A 19678-nucleotide genomic window follows, 5' to 3' on the forward strand; every position below is an offset into this window, starting at 1 on the left:
TTCTTTTCTCTTTAACAGAATCAAAGTGGGGGAGGGGTTTTTTTCATTGTATTTTTTTCAAATCCACGCTGAGGGAGGAATCTTTTTTTTTAAAAAAAAAGAGGAGAAAAGAGAGAGATAGGAGCGAATAAGTACATCAAGAGGTGGGTGGAGAGAAAAGAAGAAGAAGAAGAAGAAGAATAAGAAGAAGAGACGAGCGTTCCTATTCCGTTCCTGTTTCCCCCTCCCCCAATTCCTACTAGAAAACCAAATTTAAACATATTCATTGATTCAATCGTTTACTTCATAAGATGATCCCAACAACCCCCAACCTCCTTTTCCCTTCACCTTGCCTCCAAACCCCAACAAGTCACTACAACTCCTTCTTCAAAAAGTGCTCAGGCCGATGATCAGTCTCATAATCAACATGGACATAGGCGCGCTCGACATCGGGCAGGCTCTCGAGCTTAATCTGGAGTTCCTCTGCGATATCGTGGGTAGCGCGCAGAGTATCTTCTGGATTCATGACGATGTCTACTTCGACGATGAGGCGGGGACCAGAGTGGTAAGCGCGGACGGTGTCGATTTGGAGGATGGAGGGGGAGTGTGTCATTGCTAGTTGTTGTTTTGCTCAATCAGTCATTTGATCTTGCTGTTTACTCTTTATACCTATTTTAGAGGGGAGAAAAGGGAGAAAGGAAAAGAAAAACCTACAAATATACGTGATATGCTGCAACATGCTTGTATCAGCCGTGACGCCAATGAGAAGCTGAAACTCGGAATACGCAGTTCTGCTCCATAGAAAGATGATGAGGACGGAGAGCATCATGGCGCCCATGGGATCGATCCACCATTTAAGCTTTGAGCCACCGACGCTAGTAAGCACACCGAAGCCATTGATGAAGAGATCGTTGCGGTGGTCCTCCCACAAGATGCGGATTTGGCTGTACTTGTTGCGCAGTGCCCAGCAGTAGAGGAAGAGGCTGAATTTGGTGGCAAAGGCAATGGCGACGGCGATGACCGAGGGGAGGTAGAAATCGTTGGTGTCTGGGCCCTTGTGCTCGGCGACGGTGCGGATGGATTCGACAATGATGACGACGGAGACGGTGATCATCAAGGCGCAGAAACAGAGGTTGCCTGCGGTTTCGATGCGCGCTTTGCCAGAGGGGAACTTGCGCGCGTCGACGCGGGCCACGGCGCGGTTGCAGAGGATCAGCGTGAGGTTGGACATGGGGTCGAAGAGGGAATCGGCCATGGTGGTGAAGAGGGAGAGGGATTGCGACGAGATTGCTGCGTAGAGCTGGAGCACGGCGAGGGTGATGTTTGCGGCGAAAGAGCCAATGACTGCGATTTTGTACTTGAGGTGGTTTGCATCGCCTTCTTCTTTGGCAGCACGCCGGTGGTCGTCGACGGGTTTGAGGAGGCGCTCGATGTTTTCGTTTTGGGCAGAGTAGAATTCCTCGAGTTTCTTTGCCGAGCGCGACTTTGCGTTCAGGCTGATGGGGCCGCAGCCATCGCGCTTGCGAGACGTGTTGGCGCGGATCAGGGCGAGCTCGGATTCGGGCTTGATGGCGGCCGCCAGCCTGTACGGGTCTGTGTCCTGCGTATAGGCGGGCGGCGACTGTGATTCTACGTCGGCGGCTCCACCTGATGAGGCGGGGACATGGCGGGCATGATGATCCGTCGACGTGGATGGCGAGCGATCAATTGCTGTGCTGCTGGCGCCTGTTTTGCCTCGGGTGGAACTGTTGCCGTGCGAGGAGCTGCCGGCAGGAGTCAGATGAACGTGTGGGCTAGATGTACGTTCTATGCGATCCGGATGGGTGTGGAACGGATGTGGTTTCATGGATATGGCACGGTGGAGATCGGGTTCGGACATGGTTGCAGCGGCGTAGCGTTATGCCGTACGTAGTGTTATGCCGTATCGCAATGGGAGAAGTGTGAACGCGCGCGCGAGAAAGGAGGACAAGAGGAGGTCTGGCTGTCAGCACGCCTATCTCTATTTACTAGTACACATCATCATCATCATCAAGTGCCGTCGCCCTTGACGGCAGGGCAGCGGTCAGATTGGTCCGGTGGTGGCCAAGCTGCTAGGCTAAGATCGACAACGTAAGGGCCAGGCTTGGGTCTTGGATACAGCGCACGTGGGGAAGATTGATGGTGGAGAGAGGTGCTGTCACCCATTGCCTATGCTATACACGGTAAGTTTGCACGAGACCACAGTCTTGTGCGATGAAAGAAAAGACGTGCTACTACTATTGTAAGGCAACATGTTAGTAACATGTTTGATGCTAGTCTCTGCCAATCTTCTGTCAACCCCCACCTTGTTCACATGGCTCGTCACAAACGCCATGCCACTACTACGTATGCGTCTTATCGATAATAAGCACCCGCTGGGCTCCGGCCCACCACATGTAGCACAAGAACACCGGAGGCCAAGATGCAGACAAGATGCCAACCCTGACTGTTTATGCATATACGCCCAGGATAATGCCACTTCGCTTCATATCTACGTGTTTGCAGTGACGTGCCTATATCTTTAGTCACCTATATGCCCCCTGCCCGCTCAAACATCACCTCCGCTTCATGCCAATTTAGCTGCAACCAGTAATTCCGGGTATCAAGATGCAAACAAGCCCCTCTCATCTCTAACAGAATAGCCCTACGTGTGTAATGACAAAAAATAATGACAAGAAAGGTATAAGAAGAAGTAGTAGCTGAATCACACATGCTTACCGCCGAAAACGGTGATGAAAGGATCATAAAGGTGGGTTGTAACATGAGTTGAATGACAAATCGGGGAATCGAGAAGAAGAAGATGAACGAGAAAAGAACATGTATCCATGCAAATGCGGTGATCAAGAAGAGAAATGATGTGAGAAGAAAGTAAAACAATGCTGTCATAAAACGTGAAGAAGAGAACAAACCAAAAAAAAAACGTGAATCAAAGTGATGAAGGGAAAAAAAGAAGAAGACAGACCCAAACCATGTGTTTCCTCACCATCCATCACTGCCTGCACTCCCATCAACCCACCTAGCCGACTCTGATCCGTACACCTCTATGGGTGCACCATTCCCATCCCCTCAAACCCGGTATATCAACGGCCCGAAAAAAAACCTCCGTCAAGTTAAAAGACGCCAAACAAAAAAAAAACCGCCGTCTGCCGTAATCATGCGCCACGAAAAAAAAAACCAGAGTATCACCCGGTGCAGTGCACACTCGACTCGAGAAACAAGCCCTCCCCGCCACCAACCTACTTGATCCCTTTCTGCCGTATCTGCGGTAATTTGTCGTCATAGTAATCAAAAGATTACGTTAGAAATAAGAAGAAAAAAACGCGACGCTATGTTTCTGACGCGGCATATTTTATCCCTCTCGCTTACGTCGGTAAAGAAAGAATATGACGGGGTATCCTGGGTATGGAAAAGGGTCCGAGAACGAAAAGGGTGGATAAGTACACAGTTAGGGTGCAAAAGACTCCCCAGTTGGGCCGTGGGATTCCGGAATAGTCTCAGCCCGTGCTTCTTCTTTTTGGCGTCTATCGTGGGAAAATTGCGGATCCGCCCGCCACCGGGGGGTTTGTCTCAGCCGTTTTCCTGACAAGCAAGGAACACCAGGGTTCAAATGTAAAAACCCTTTTTTTTTCGGATGTGCATCTGTTTATGGCTGGTCGTCGATCTGGCTGTGTGGGACTATGTTGTACTTTCCCTCCATGGGACAAGGTTTAGTTCCCATTCATCCAGCATGGTGCGCCGGGTCCAGACTCTTGCACGGCGTGTGCATAATCGTACTCGTTACTGAGTCCAAAAGGTGGGTCGAGCAGGTCAGGCATGTTGGTATCCCACATCATATCATCCCAGAAGTTGTTGAGAATAGTAGGGTCGTTCCTGGGTGCGGCCCAGGTTGGGGTGGCGGGGTTGTAATGGGCAAATGTGGCGGCATGTTGTGCGTAGGCAGCGGCGGCGTCCGTGTTGAGCATCGCGGGTGCTTGTGTTCCCGGGACTGTAAATTGAGCATGCACCTGCTGGTGGTGGCTCTGCTGCTGCTGCGGATAGATGATTGGTGAAACGACGGTCTGGGGCTGGTGAGATGCCGTGGAAGCGTGGGTTTTGTATGCGGCATATAGTCGTGTGACAACATCGCAGCTTCGCTTCGCAGCAATGCTCCAGTCCTTGGCCTGTCCAAAAAATGCCAGTGCTGTCTCGATGCTGGCTTTCCACTTTTCCGTCTCGTCGGGCATGCTCGCGTCACTGAAGAGTGACACTAGTGGAACCATGCAAGCCTGGAAGCAGAACCATACTGCATTCCAACAGGATATCAGATCAGGCATGCATTCTTGACTCATATCTTTAATCGTCTGGCAGGCAATTTGCCGACACTTCCTGACTGCAACCTTCTCTTCTGTGCTTAGAGCAGCCCACGGTGCGCGTCGAAGTGCGGCGGCGAGCAAAAAGGGTCGATGAAGGATGATACGCATGTTTTGCAACCGCCACTTCATAACCAGCCGTACTCGACGCAGAAACTCGGGACACGGCTCGCTGGCATTCAAAAGGATAGACGGTAGCTCATCGTTCCATTTGACCAACTGAGCGTCGTAGCTAGCTGTCTCTGCAGAAGGCAGGATCGGGCACTCGACAAGACGGTCCTGTATTCTAGTAGCTATCTGACAAAACGCAGAGGCATGGGTCAAAGGAAGAGCCTTTAGTTGTGACATGTACTGAGGGCTATTGGGTGGCATGTTGTGTGTCTAGTGGAAGATGAGCTACAGACATGGAACATAGCAGGAGTTTTTTCATACTTACAGAATTCTCGGCCGTTCCAGGTCTGAGGACGGTAATAGAAGGACCCATCCTCCCCAGTGAAGGTCGACCTGTTGTAGTTGATGCCCAAGAGTCGAGACAGAAGAGACTCCACCAGATGCGTCTTCTCATCTCAGGAGAAATCGAGTCTTTCTCGCCTGGCACTATGAATTGTCCGCTCGCATCACTTCTGTCCGAATACTCGCGGTGCAGTCCTAATGCAGTAGCCATGCGAAGTGTAGCGCCCATGAGTGAGTGTGCCTCGTTGGGGCGGTTCAGGTAGTGCATGTAGTACCCGCCCATAATGGCCAATGCTTGCAGCACTTCCAGATTGCCGCTCCCAAACGACTCCAGAGACAGGTGCCGTCGGGATCGACTAAAGTACACATAGTGTGCCTCGTTGTCTGCATCGGACGATGCAAGCGAGCCCATTGCAAAGACCATGTTCAGCAGTGCCAGCCATGCTGAGTCTTTGCGGTTGCCGTAGAGATAGGTAGACCAAAACTTGCCCTCGTCAATCATTGGAAAGAAAGGGTGTACGCGCTCAAAGTAGATTTCGATCAGCCCCTGGCCATGCTCGAGAGACGGCAAGGCATCCGGATTGCTGTCTGTCAACTCAGGCTTCGGGGAACCTGCACGGCTTGGGAGTGCCGTCTCCTGCCGGCTGTGTGAAATGAGCGACTGAGCCTGTGGGGCGCAGCGTACAATAACCTTGAGTGCCGCTGTGATTGAAGAGATGCCAACGTAGGATGACAGCCTGTCTACTGACATGGAAAGGCCGTTTACATCATCGGATATTCCCTGAACTCTGAGCTGGTGCTTGCGTGCCTCGTCCCAGTACGGATCTTCGGGAGGCGCCTGTTCAAGTGCCTCGAGACTCTCAGGGGCTTCAGACACGGTCCGGGCATCAGACAAGACTTGAGAGTTTGTTGCAGATGTGGCTGCAGCTGATGGTGATGTTGTCGAGTTTGTCGGTGCAGAGGAGAGAGCTAGTTCCAGGAGCTCTTCACGCGGAAGATTAGTCAACGACTCGAGGCTCTTTACTCCATAGAGTTTGGTGAGAACACTCTTGTACTGTTCAATGTTGTTGGAGAGCTTTTCGAGCAGCCTTTTCACCTTGGTCAGTACGCAATGATGTGGAAACAAGAGGGGTTTGTGTGGTAGACTTGTACTTACTTTCTGCTGGGCACAACTCGTTGGGCGGGTTTTGAGTAGCTGCATGCTTCTGGGTGCTGGTACCACTGGCACTGACCACACGGCTGCAGGCCATCGCAGCGGATCTTGCGTCTTCTGCATTCGACGCAGGCGTTGCTGGTGGAGATGCGGCGTGAACCTGGGTGTCGTGATGGTTTTCCCGGGCTGTCACTGTCTCCGCCAGGCAGGCGCACGCCGACAGAGGACTGAAAGGTGTGAAACATGATGTAAGAGTTTCGGCGGTACCCGGGTAGATTGTGCGATGCACGACGGCAGACAGGGGGAGGGAGGGAATGAGGTGCGGTGCAGAATGTCTGCACGGCAAGTGATTGCGGACCCAGGAGGCAGGTCGAGGCGTAGGCAGAGTCAAATAGCGGTGGCGTGGGCGGCAGACGACGAGATCCAAGTAGCCAAGAAGATGGTATGAGGGATGTACCAGTGGCAGGCCGAGATGCAATATAGCTCGAGTAGGACTACTAGGGATGGCGTTGAGACCGGGATGGTTGATATATCAGACGATGAGAATGGGCGAGGGGGCAGGTGGACAGCCTTGCACAAGGCATGCCACGGACAGGCTTCAGCAAAATTGGTTCCAGGTAAAATGGATCAAGGAGTATTTGGCATCTGGCAGCTTCAGGCGGGCGCCGTCATAATGCTTGGGGCGGCGCGTCGAGGTGGTGTACTTTGCGGCAGCTAGCGGATCGCATAGTAAGGCCGGAGTGATAATGAAAAAGACGAGCCACAGCGGCCCACGAGCGAGGGTATAGTCCCCGCATTATAGCCCTTGAACCCTCCCTCCCCGCCCCCTGGTGGCCCAAATGCAGCAGGGTTTGCAGGTGGAGGAGAAAAAAACAGGCGAACGTTGGACACGGGCGGACGGGAACGATTGCGTCTGCGCTGCCAAGCGAGATTGGAGATGGGATGGGACGCGCCGCCGGCCCCCCCAGCTGCCAGGCCTTCTCGAAGGCCTCCAGAAGCGATGCGACGACGACGAACGCATGCACCCAGCCGTCGTCGATTGCCGGCTTCATGTTTTTTGCTTGCCTCTGCCTTGCACCGCAGACCTGTCCGTCAGACTGCGCCGCCGGCACTACTGCACGTCGTTTCAGCAAGGTGCGGCTCATCCTTCCCGCCACGATGTGGCAGACGGCTGCCCCGATCGCACAACCAACAGTTGGGCCTGGCCGTATGGTAAGTAAGTAAGTATGGTAATGCGCCCTCGCTCGTATTCAAGAGGCCGGCCAGCGGGCGTATTCCTGGCCATCGTGAACCTAACCGCAAACCTAGTCGTAAGTGCTCACACACACACTCTGCCTCATACACCCGCTCGCTCGGGATAGCAGCAGCCGATGCGTGAGTGAATGCACACACTGCACGCGCCCAGGGCTCTCCGGCCGCCACCACCCCCCTTACCCCCTGCGATCCAGCGACTCGCCAGCCCACTACACTAGCTGTACCGCCGCCTTCGTGCTGACAGACTTCTGACTACACATCCATGCTGCTACCATGTGCGTCCTTCCTTACGTATCCATACAAGGGCTACCATCCAACGCCCGGGTCGACAGCAAGCCTAGGCCGACCAAGACACCGTCCGCCGTTCGCCGCACCACATGTTCCCCCCCTCCCTGTACGGCGGCATGCGGCTGCCACACATGCACCTGCGAGACCCTCTCCCCCCTCCAAACGACAGCATGCCGACCAATGCCGAGCTGGCCGTTTAATTACCCTTGGACGTTGACACACCTCATATGGAACGCTTGGCTAGCCTTAACACGAACTACACGCCCTATACCAGCCTCGCATATACCCGCCAGTTGTAACTCTACTCGACCAAAGCTTGTATCCCGCTTCACAATCGTGTTCAATCTCTCCTTCGCCCCTCCCCCACCCCTTGCCATATGACACCTTGTGCTTCTAAGCCACTATGGCTCACGCATAGACGCCCAACCTTGTACACAAACGATCTGGTAGAAGCCCACACGACCTTGGTGTGCTTCATGGGTACCCCCCCTCCAACCCCCGGGTTTCCCATCTTCAATTTTAATCTTATCGACACACGGGGCTGACCCAGATCCGCTTACTCTCACTAGCTGTCTGTCAAGTAGCCGCCTATCCCCATGCACGCTGGGTACCAATCTGATAGGCGCTGCATAATCCCACCGTTTTGCCACCGTTCCTTGCCCCCATCTCATCATCATCTCCCCATCATGCCCGCTCCGATGCGTATGCATATGCTGACCTCTAGTCTTTGCCCAGATAGGTCCACCTTAACGGTTCATCCTGCTTACCTAGTCCCCTCACTTTGATGACCTGCTCATCACCAGGGACAATGTCTACGGCACTGTCGTGTATCAGGACGCCCGAGCGCTCCTCGAAGACTAGGCCCTTTGTCGGCTTCTGGGCTCTGACTACAATCGTCTCGCCCTGCGGTGTTACTTCGACGCCTCGACTTGAAAAGTCCAGGTACTTGAGCGGCTGCGGCCAATCCACATCGCGCGACACAATCTCCCCATTGACCCATATGCGTACGGCTAGGACATGCGGCTCCTCGCTCCGGTTGTCTATCGTGCCCGACAAGACGTCCGTCGTACCGTTCGGTACAAGCTGGATGTTCTTCTTGATCACCTTGTCCTTAATCTCCTTTCCACTCGTAATGCTAATATACCGCAACTCAACCGTCCCCGTGACCTCCTCTAGCCTCTGGTTCGCGACCCAAACCTCAAAGTCGCTCGTGCTGGGCACTCTTGCGTGCACCACGCTCCAATCAAAGTGTGCCCGCTTGACAGCAACGGCAATGGGCGCAAGCACCCTGCGCATTGCGTAATACGCCGGCTTCTTGCGCTGAAAGTAGTCCACAATCGACCACGAAGTGACTGGCCAGCAATCATTGAGCTGCCAGACAAGCGCGCCGCCGCAGTGCCTGTCTTGTCCCCATTGGCGCCTCCAGCCTCGATAGCCAAACATTAGCGCTTCGGCCTGCGAGAGTTGTGTGAGATGGATAAAAGACTATTCGTTGTTAGCATTCATACAGCCTATATTGCGACCCCACTTGGTCATAGTTCTCGACCATGAGCCAGGTAATCGTCCAACGCGGCGCATACCTCCAAATCCGTCTTGGTGCGGAAATTTTCCACTAGATACGTTGCTATTCGTCGCTCGTGGCCATCTGCCTTGTTGTGAAAGTCGAGCATGTGGCTCTGCGGGTACAGTTGCGAAGGGTCGGTGCAATAGTACTTGATCGTATCGATATGGGGAAACGCCTCCATACCAAACTCGCTATTGAAACGCCCGCCCAGGGTATCAAAGATTTGGTACTTTTCCTGCCTGCCATGCCACACTAGATACATGTATTATTAGTTTGTTGAACCGGCCGCAATATGGGGATCGTTACCGTTCCATTGATGCATGTCACCCACTGTGGGGTTGGATGTTTTGAGCCCGTCGCCCCATGGCGAGCCCGGATGATACGGTACATGCGGGCTCTCCGCGGCAACGACGTCAGGTAGCAGCTGCCCGCATGCCCGTTAGTATCAATGACTCGGGGTTTGCCAGCATGTCGAACGCACGTACCTTTTCGTAAATGTACCGCGCAGGGAAATCAGTCTTGAGCCAGCTCTCCGGGTCCTTGTCCTCGTAATCGTAGGTCAAGCCATATTGTTCTTGCACCTGATAGTCCTCGTTGTTCCCAGCATAGATGATTATCGATGGGTGGTGTCGCAGTCGGGTGACGTTGGCCCTGCATTCTTCCTTGATTGATCGCAGAATGTCCGGAAAGGCGGGATAGTTGCCGCACCCAAACATGAAATCCTGCCACACCAAAACACCAATCTCGTCGCAGATGTCGTAAAAGATATTCTCTTCCCAGATGCCACCGCCCCATATGCGAATCATTACCTGATAGCCATCTACCATCATCTCCAACCATTTGCGGTACCTGTCCTCGCTCACTCTGGGGGTAAATGAGTCTGCAGGGATCCAGTCTGAGCCACCACAGAAGACATCGACACCGTTGACTCGGAAGTAAAAGCTCTTTCCAATGGCATCGGGCTGTTGGACGAGCTCGCCTCTTCGGAAACCTGTTCTACGTGATGTTTGATGCAGCTCTGCTCCATCTGCCAGGGCCGTTGCAGTGAAAGTGTAGAGAGGCTGCCCACCGTAGCCATGGGGATACCACAGTTTCGGGCTATTGACATGGAAATCCACATTTGCCACGCCGTTGTTGATCTTTGTCGTTTCCCTAAACACACTCGTCTCTCCATCAAACACATTGAAGCAGACACTGTCTGCCGAGGAGCCTTCGACGACTGCCGAGATCGTCCCTTGGACTGCCTTCAAGTTGTCATCAAGTTGATAGTCGATCCTCAAATCTTCGATTCTGGCTGCGTAGGTTTCCAACCGCACTTCACGCCACGGGCCACACGTATTGAGGATTGGGCCCCAATCCCAACCCCAGTGGTACTGGGCTTTCCTTACGCCAAGCCTTGCCATGTCGCCATTGAACCCAACCCATTTGTGCTCCGGGTGGCTGTCCTTAATTTTGATGGCCTCAAGCCGAGCAGAGGCAAAGTCGATTTCCAAGACATTTTTGTCGGATCCGAGCTTCTGAGTAACGTCGATGCGGTGTGGGATAAACATGTTGTTACTTTCAAGGATAGTTGCTCCATTAAGCCTGACGGTTGCAAAAGTGTCCAAGCCATCAAATGCTAGGACATGCACAGTGCCTTGCTTTGCTTCAGGTACTTTGGGCAACTCAACTTTGTACTTCCACACCTTGTCTGCTACCCACTCAGCTTTGAGCTCATTGAAGCCTAGAAACGGGTCTGGAATTCTGTGTCTTGTAAGTCCTTTCCAAGCGATAGTATTCTTCTTTGCTTAGATCAAAACATACTTGTCATTGTCCATTAGGTCTAGATGGACATTCGTCGGCACTGACTTCACTGGCATCCAGCCATCTTCGGCATCGTCAGCCTGCTTGAAGGTCCAGCCCTCAACTAATCGATGGGTGTTGAAAGCCTGATTCCTTGCCATGGTGGCTATTTTTCGAGGTAGTCAATCCGTTGGTGAACCTCAATCGTTACCGGAACTGCAGATGGGCGGAACAAGTAATGAAGCGGCAATGCACTGTCTTCTTGAAAAACAACAAAGGGCCTCTTCAGCAAATATAACAGACGGTGGACCTTGTCAGAGTACGATATGCCGCGCGGAGACACATTGAGCAGTGCATGACACCAAGCGGTGGTCCGGATTAGGTGTGCGGAGGTGGTGCTCCGGTGCCAAACCAGTTAGGCAGGCGCGTCTAGTGGGCCGGTCTGTTGGAAAACATGGCGCTAGGCCGGCGTTGTTGCCCCGTCCACAGACCACGCGATACAGATGCAGAATGCGAAATCCATAAAAAGATCGGCGTGGACTGTTCCGTGTCATACGTAGTCATATGGGACGGCGCTGGATCGGTTAGCGACTGTGATGCGAGCGTTCTAGGCGGTCATGACCCACGCAGCATGGAACAATTATTTTGCGTCTAGTACTATCGCACTCTCGCTCTTGGAGACCGAGCATGAATCTTCCTCCAAGGGCTTGATTGATACCATTTGGAGAGAACATTAAAGGGCGTATGTATTGTGTTACCATTATCGCGGACGTAGCCTTCCGTTTGTATGAGCAAAAGGACCGAAGTATAATTCTGGAAGTTTACTTTGAGCAACAATCCGGTGCGGAGGTTGTGTGTAAGATGCGCTTCATCTTCCCTTTGTAGATGCTCCACGGATATACCAAGTACACAAGGAAAAGTGATCCTTTCACAAGAAGTGGTGAAACAACTGGCATCGATGAATGATGAGGATGAAAGAATTGATTCGCGATGCAGGGTATATAACTATCCAAGCACAGAACAGTACCAGTCGTATTGGGTGTTTTCCAGACCCACAGACGACCAACTGTAGCAGTGCCTTGCTACAAAAATTGTGCACTTATGACGGTGTTTGTGGTGATGACAGCGGCTACCAGCACAGCCCAATCTAGCCGATACGCTGCCAAAGCAGCGCTCCTACGGACCTTGCTAGTTCGAGTACCCATTAGGCTTATGGTAGCTTGCTTGTTGACTCTTCCCTGCTGTGCCAACTGCTGCACTTCATCTTTGTTTGTCATAAGAATTGTCGTGGAGCGACCGCCGGGACAAAAGACGACTTCAAAACCAGCACCGGATGGAATGATAAAAGTCGAACTTTGGTCATCGAAAGCTAAAGTAAGATGTTAGCAATGCTTCCTTTGTACAAAAATGATTCAAACACACCATAACTGTAAGCATCTGGGCACACTTTTTTGACGTTCTTGGAGTACAGACTCGGTGAGCACGAGCTAGGGGAGCCGTATTTTCCAGTACAGCAGTCCTCGGGTCGATTGTTCTTTGCACAGGCGGAGTAGCAAGGATTAAACTGAGGTCTTTTGATGTTGTCGTCTGGGTAGGGATAGACGCCGTCGCCAGGCTTCTCTGGAGGGGTTTGTTGCAAGTCCCAGGGACACCACCGGGAAATTCTCTTTTCATCCACTTCCTGGTCGAATGGAAGTGGAAACGAAGAGTTTGTGCTAAGGAAATTTGGATTTTCAGAATAGGGATCATAGCCTTGCGGAGCAAGGAGGCCGTCCGTACCCTGGCATGATGGATTGGTCAGATTTGGGGGGAGCTCGTCTAGCGTGACATTTTCAAGTGGCTGGAGGACAATTGCCATTGGGAGGTTGTAGCCATCAACCAATGAAATGTCGTAGTAGGTGTGTCCATCGCCAGCGTCCAGTGTAAACTCCGCAAGCGAGACAGGGACATCGCCCTGTGTAGAGTCAGCAGAGGTTTGTTGCGAATCATGGCAATACCTACGCCAGTCTTGCAGTTGAGAGCACCTGCGCAGTCTCCAGTTGCACAAGCCTTCCCCCGCCCTGATGCTGCAGCCGAGCCGTCATCGTTGAATGAGCAATTGGTCCTCCCCCACAACCGGCCCTGCCAGTCTTCGGACACGGTCTGATTCTTGGTCTCCCCAGGTTTCAATTCAAACCCGTTCTCGCTTGGCCCTGAGCCGGATTGAGTTGAGATGCCTGGCCAAATGCTCTCTGGGCAACGGTTCGTGACAAGCAAGGGGGTAATATTCATTTTTCTTCGATTGGTTTTCAGTGGCGCCTTCATTGCCATGTGGTGTAACCCTTCGGCCAAAGGCAGCCCGCCCAGTAGGAAGAATGCGGAGCATAGGCGAGCGATAGAAACGGGCATTATAGGCTGGGTGCCACCGCTTGAAAGGCTAGCAGCAGGCATCATGAGCTGTGATTGCGCATCCAATGTGCGCAGTCACAGGACAGGTATTGGTGCTCAGGGAATGATGTGTAGGGTACAAGATGCAAGAACCCGAAGACTCAGGTCAAAGGGACGATGTTGAGAAGACGGGGATGATGAGGTGAGAGGGCTGTGAGGGTTCTTGAAAGCAAGGCTGGGGAAGTGCAAGGGAGGCATTGTGGCGGAGCGATGCAGGGCAAACAAGAAATATGTTGAAACCTTGGCTGATGCTGGCTGATGCTGGCTGCTGGCTGCTGGATGCTGCCAGTGCGGGAGAGAAGTTGCAACTTGATAACGGCCAGTGACGCCATAGGGTGTGCCTGCCCCTGGCCACCAGGAATACCGACAAGGGTCCGCCGAGGCTGACCAGCCCTCGCCAGCCTATCGTGGCCGCCCACGCGAGCCCGTTTCAAACATTCGGTCCGGCTCGCTGTCGCTACCTGGTATGTGGAGTAGAGGAAAGACATGTGTACATGTCGAGATACCAATACGTACAAGTCAGGTTTAAAAGGCTGGCATGTCAGCCATCCATGGTCATGTGCCAGCTTGGGATTAGTCGTATGCATAGTGAGACCCAATCCGCACGTACACTAAGAACATGCCAAGATTCTAAGCACGTGACCTGCGCAGAAGGGGCAAAAAAATATAAACATAAAAGATCAAAAACATACGACAGCGGGGATTCGCCAGTGGTCTCCCACCTGACTACTAGTCCGCCGGTCAAATATTTAACGAACGGAGAACGAACGGGATCCAGTGCTGAAAAATTGCCTATGGCCGTATGTGCCATAAAAATAAAAATAATCGAATGTCATATTCAAATATGATATATTCAAATATAGCAACTACTCAGATACGATAATTAGTTATTTGAATATTATGATATTTCGCGGACTTCTCAGTCCAAGAGAGCTCACGTGACGTTATCGATATTCTGGCTTGGCACTGCTGCACATGTAGAAAACAACATCTTTGCCGCCCTTTCGCCGGCCACATAAAAATACAATGTGTTAACGGCAGTAATGAATCCTCTCGAATGCTGAATGTAAGTGTGTGGGCGCAGAGTCAGGACATCGCTATTATTCATAAGAATGATGTATTTGTGTCAAGGGCAGTCAATGGCGCCATTCTACTGTGTACACAATGACAGGCTGTACCAAACTGTCCCCAGCATGCGGGAAGTGTATGTCATGGCTCATATGGCAGTGGGTGCACGAGTGCGAGGAGTGTCAAGCCGGGTCATGCTATGGAGGTGTAGTAGCCAGGCCGGCGAGCGTGCCAAGTTTGCCCGTGTAATGGGGCAGATTCAAGTGCGGGCAAAACGGAAAAAAATACTGCATCTAAACCCACAGCGGGAAACCCCAGTAAAAGGAAATTACAACTCCTTTTCGACGACTGCGCTTTGGTGGTTGCAGTTCCATCTCGGAGTCTCGGAGGCGGACGGACGAGAAGACCGGCGGTCTCGCCACCATTAGCTGCCGGTGGTCAGATCTGCAGGGCGAGCGATCTCTTGGCTCTCCTGACCAATTCACTGCCTAGAGACATACATATGTAGTCCTACATCCCCAAGTACCCACTATACACGGCACACACCGCCCAGGCCTGGATACGACTTCTTCACGGCCCTGCTTGCTCTCCGACCCTATACATTCCTTCCTTACGCGTTGGTGTCTTGTGGGAACTTGGCTTCATCCACAGTAGCGAGTCTCCTTTCCCCGCAGACCCTGCGTTATCTTCGCACGCACGCCGCCTCTCGAGTACGCAAACTACATCTATCCGCGCATCCGCACCACGTTCCTCCCATACGGCGTCCGCCCCTCTACGGCCCTGAAGCTACGGCTACATGTCTTCGACCGCCACAATGCCTGGCCGTACCCTCCCGACCATTCCGACTGCTGAAGTGCGCGCCCACAACACCGAAAAGTCGTGCTATGTTACCATTGGCACAAAAGTCTACGATGTCACAGACTTCCTCGACGGCCACCCTGGTGGTCCCGAGCTCATTCTCGAGTATGCAGGCAAGGACATTGAGGCCATCTTGAAAGATGAAATCTCCCACGCACACTCTGATTCGGCATACGAGATTCTCGAGGAAAACCTCATCGGCTTCATGGCTACCGAGTCGGTGATCAATGGTGCAGTGAAGAGCTCAAAGCCTGCCGACATCATCCCCTTGCCTCCTTCGCAAGCTGGCATACAGGAGCTCAAGGCCATGTCGCAGGACGGCAAACCGCTGTATGCGGCAACTGGAATGTCTTCCGAGGAAGACTTGTCAAAAGAGACGGATCCCAATAAAGACTACAAGGAACACAAGTTCTTGGACCTCAACAAGCCACTCTTCATGCAAGTCTGGAATGGCGGATTCAGCAAGCAATTCTATCTCGACCAAGTCCACCGGCCGCGACACTACAAAGGCGGCGATTCCGCTCCGCTATTTGGCAACTTCCTCGAGCCCTTGAGCAAGACGCCCTGGTGGGTTGTGCCCACAATATGGTGGCCCTGTGTAGCGTACGGAACAGCAGTGGCCTATGGCGGCCTACGATCGGTGCCTGAACTGGCGGGCTACTGGATCTTTGGCTTGTGTTTCTGGACAATCATTGAATATGTTCTGCATAGAGGACTGTTCCACCTGGACGAGTAAGTATCATCTCTCCCTATAGACTCGGCTGGTGCTGACATGCAATAGCCACCTTCCAGACAACCGTGTTGCAATTACCCTTCACTTCATCCTCCACGGTATCCACCACTACCTTCCCATGGACAAGTACCGCCTTGTAATGCCCCCTACTCTGTTTACTGCTCTAGCAACACCATTCTGGTCTGTCGCGCATGGTATTATCTTCTGGAACTGGCATGCTGCTGTGGCTGCCTTCTGCGGTGGTGTCTTTGGATACACCTGTTACGATATGACGCATTACTTTCTCCATCACCAAAAGTACGTGTGCTTCCTCTTTTTGCTGATTCCTGCTGACGTGACCAAGGCTACCTTCCTACTACCAGCAGCTCAAGAAGTATCATCTGAAGCACCACTTCGCCGACTACCAAAACGGCTTTGGTGTCACAAGCCGTTTCTGGGACTGGGTATTTGGCACCGAACTCGAGATGGGCCCTACCAAGGTCATCAAGACTAACTGATCATCGAAATGTGACGACGCATCATTATTGTCTCCCTCTGGTTGACACCATTCATGAAGGCTGGCATTGGGAGGCGTTGAACCGGTTGCAAGATCATTTTGGATCGCTTACACTGCTGGCTGCTGGCACTACGCTCACGCTGCTCTATCAAGAACCTCCTACATAGAAATAATATTAATGTTCAATAAGACCCGTGGTTTTATTCCACACATGCATCGTGGTGTTTGCAGCGCTTGGATTCCACAAGCACGTGAATGGCTGCCTGTAGCCACCAGCTTAGTCATGCGGGTCCCTTGCCAAGACCCCTCCAAGTTTTCAGACTGTCTCAATCGGGCCAGCCTCTCCGTTGTCCACCTCACTCACCTACAACGATCTGTGCGCACCAACAAACGCTTCAAATCAAGCACACTCTCATCGAGCACAGTTTGTACGGAGCATTCAAGACGTCATACAGCAACTGTAGTGACAATTGTTTACGCGCTCACTCACTCACTCACTATCCTAATTGAATTCACTATCTGAGCCAAAGCTCACCTCTCAAACAACATCGCATCTTGCAGTGACCAAGCTCATCACTTCCGACCGACCACACTTATCGAGCGCTAGGCACTACCCACAACATGTCTACCTCAGCCGCAGTCGATGCCCTCCTCGAGGAGACGGCGCGCGAGGTCGAGATGAAGGACCGCGAGCGCAACGCTAGCAGCGAGGCGCGCGACGTCGACATCCGCCGAGACGGCCGAGACGACCGCGACCGCCACTCAGATCGACGCGACCGACGTGATAGGAGTAGGGGACGAGGTGACCGTTATCGTGAGTCCAATGGAGACCGGCACCGTAGCCGCGATAGAGATCACCGAAGAAGAGAAGGAAGCCGGCCCCGATCGAGCAAAGGTGCTGACACAGATGAAGACCGTGATAGGCATCGCCGTAGCAGCTCCAGAGACCGGCGCGGCGGACCCCGTCGTGACCGCGGTGACTTTTACAGCGGAGGTGGACGCCCACGCACCCGCTCCCCTCGTCGTGACCGTGTCGATGACAGGTACCGTGATAGGTCCCGTGACCGCCGCCGCAACGGTGATGAGCGTCGCAACAGCCGTCGCAACAACACTCCGCCCGAGCCCGAGATTACTGAAGACGACCGTGACAAGCGTACCATTTTCGTCCAGCAGATTTCTCAGCGTGCCGAGACTCGCCACTTGCGCGCCTTCTTCGAGCGAGTTGGCCCAGTTGTCGAGGCTCAGATTGTCAAAGATCGAGTGACTGGTCGCTCCAAGGGGTAAGCACTCTCTTCGCTATACCTCCTAGAATACAACTAACATGTTCAGTGTCGGCTATGTTGAGTTCAAGGATGAAGAGTCTGTACCGCAAGCATTGGAACTGACTGGTCAGAAACTGAAGGGTGTTCCCATCATCGCCCAGCTTACCGAAGCCGAGAAGAACCGTGCTGCCCGCCCATCAGAAGGTGGTACCGCGCCTGGTGCCAACGGTGCTCCCTTCCATCGTCTCTATGTTGGCAACATTCACTTTAGTGTCACCGAGAAGGATCTCCAGGAGATTTTTGAGCCTTTTGGTGAGCTTGAGCAAGTCATCCTCCAACGTGATGAAATGAACCCCGGCCGCTCCAAGGGATACGGTTTCGTTCAGTGAGTGACCACTACTTTTTGTGGTTCTGGATGGTGACTAACATGGCCTTAGGTTTGTTGACCCCTCGCACGCTAAGAATGCTCTCGCAGAGATGAACGGTTTCGAGCTTGCCGGCCGCCAGATCCGCGTTGGTCTCGGTAACGACAAATTCACCCCTGAGTCGACTGCTAACCTGCTCCGCACCTTCTCCCAGCAAGCTCAGTCCTACCAGGGCTCTGCTTTTAGTGGAGCTGGTGGCCGTGGTGCATATGCAGGTGGTAGTGGCGGTGTCTTTGACCGCACGCACAGCAAGGATGACCGTGGCGTTAGTGGTGCTTCTGCTCTTGACGATACTGATGTTGCTGGAGTCAACTTCAAGACTTACGATCGCAGCAAGCTCATGGATGCTCTCGCCCGCCGCGATAACCCCGAACCTACGAAACAGGGTGCTCAGCCTGTTGTTAGCAAGCCACGCGTGCCCGTCGTTGATAAACCCATGGCATCCAAGTGCATCAAGATTGAGAACGCTTTTGACCCTGACGAGTATGTTCCTCCTCATCTCATAACCGACGTCGCTAACACTACAATAGGGAACAGCGTAACTGGGGTGACAACTGGGTCAAAGACCTCGAACTTGAAGTCAAGTCTGAGTGTGACAAGAAGTACGGCAAGGTCGTTCACATTGCTGTCGACACTAACAGTGAGGGTGAAATTTTCGTCAAGTTTGACTCCGTGTCTGGTGGCGAGAAGGCTCTTCAGGGTCTCAACGGCCGTAACTTCAACCACCGCACCATTCGCGCTTCGTACGTTGTCGACAAAATCTACAACTCACTCTGGGGCGCTGCTGCCAGCAGGTTCTAATGGTCAGTACGTAACACTGTTACAAAGGGGCGCTCGATCATCCACCCTCTGCCGGGTGCCCCTGTTACTCATGTGTACAGCACGCGATTAGCATCTGTCTCATACCTCCTTTTACTGCTACCTCTCATGGTCTGTACTTCTGGTACAATCTTACTGGCATGGTACGTATGCATGGCGTTGGCGGAATGGTTACCTATTCTTGTCATTTTCCTCCTTTCCTGTTTTTCTTTGAGTACAGGCTTTTAGGCTGTACTGGCGGGCTCCAAGGTGTGACACTTCGTCGAGTTTGACGACGTACGGCATATAGGGATTGATGCTTGGGCGGCTATGGATCAAAGATTGTTCTGGATGGACGACGGATTGGCTTGGTATCTGCAAACGACGATCTCAGGGAGTGCTGATGGCTGCATGCCAACCTGGCAGCAGAAGGGGGCCGTGGAAAAGCCCTTCTTTTTGTTTGGTAGGTGGGGAAACCTGACGTCGATCAGATCTCACTATGGTCTTCTAGGCTCCTCACGGTCCGCTACATGCACTAGCGGCATTGCCATTGTGATATGACTGGGAGGTGGGAAACTCAAGGCTGCTAATAGTACATAGGACGAGGCTGTCCCTTCCTGTGTTTGGATGACTTGCCTGCAAATAATCATGCTCTTAGATATTTTGGATGCTCGCTTCCGTGGCCATGATGTGGACAGTAGTAAAGTGACGGAGTTCGAGCGCGGTTTGACCCTCTCCGCTGCTTTTGCCACGCCTGACGTTGTGACAGAT

The 19678-nt window shown here is 52.7% G+C and overlaps 4 protein-coding genes across 4 annotated transcripts; 2 read left to right on the forward strand and 2 right to left on the reverse strand.

Annotated features, from left to right (window-relative positions):
* Positions 1-182: 182 nt before the first annotated feature.
* Positions 183-6197, reverse strand: PSV08DRAFT_406894 (Co Zn Cd cation transporter; the record flags this gene model as incomplete). Its single annotated transcript, XM_014220061.2, has 7 exons — positions 183-594; positions 694-1626; positions 1668-1742; positions 2557-2561; positions 3745-4727; positions 4783-5887; positions 5956-6197. The coding sequence occupies 7 exons, from the start codon at positions 6195-6197 to the stop codon at positions 353-355; spliced, it is 3585 nt and encodes a 1194-aa protein (XP_014075536.2). The 3' UTR covers positions 183-352.
* A 1545-nt stretch (positions 6198-7742) lies between these two features.
* On the reverse strand, positions 7743-13413 carry PSV08DRAFT_406896 (glycoside hydrolase). Its single transcript, XM_014220062.2, has 8 exons — positions 12842-13413; positions 12263-12794; positions 11940-12209; positions 10862-11006; positions 9544-10801; positions 9365-9482; positions 9075-9310; positions 7743-8979 (listed from the first exon to the last, which is right to left on the reverse strand). Exons 1-8 carry the CDS (start codon positions 13271-13273, stop codon positions 8215-8217), a joined length of 3756 nt encoding a protein of 1251 aa, XP_014075537.2. The 5' UTR covers positions 13274-13413; the 3' UTR covers positions 7743-8214.
* A 1418-nt stretch (positions 13414-14831) lies between these two features.
* Positions 14832-16612, forward strand: PSV08DRAFT_214718 (uncharacterized protein). Its single transcript, XM_014220064.2, has 3 exons — positions 14832-15925; positions 15975-16223; positions 16270-16612. The coding sequence occupies exons 1-3, from the start codon at positions 15132-15134 to the stop codon at positions 16421-16423; spliced, it is 1197 nt and encodes a 398-aa protein (XP_014075539.2). The 5' UTR covers positions 14832-15131; the 3' UTR covers positions 16424-16612.
* Positions 16613-16776: 164 nt separating this feature from the next.
* Positions 16777-19222, forward strand: PSV08DRAFT_4595 (uncharacterized protein). The gene is made up of 4 exons (XM_014220065.2): positions 16777-17702; positions 17752-18069; positions 18122-18592; positions 18640-19222. The coding sequence occupies exons 1-4, from the start codon at positions 17044-17046 to the stop codon at positions 18908-18910; spliced, it is 1719 nt and encodes a 572-aa protein (XP_014075540.1). The 5' UTR covers positions 16777-17043; the 3' UTR covers positions 18911-19222.
* The last annotated feature ends 456 nt before the right edge of the window (positions 19223-19678 follow it).

The sequence above is a fragment of the Bipolaris maydis genome (genome assembly GCF_028858645.1).
Source record: "Bipolaris maydis strain C4 unplaced genomic scaffold PSV08scaffold_1, whole genome shotgun sequence".
Lineage (NCBI taxonomy): Eukaryota > Fungi > Ascomycota > Dothideomycetes > Pleosporales > Pleosporaceae > Bipolaris > Bipolaris maydis.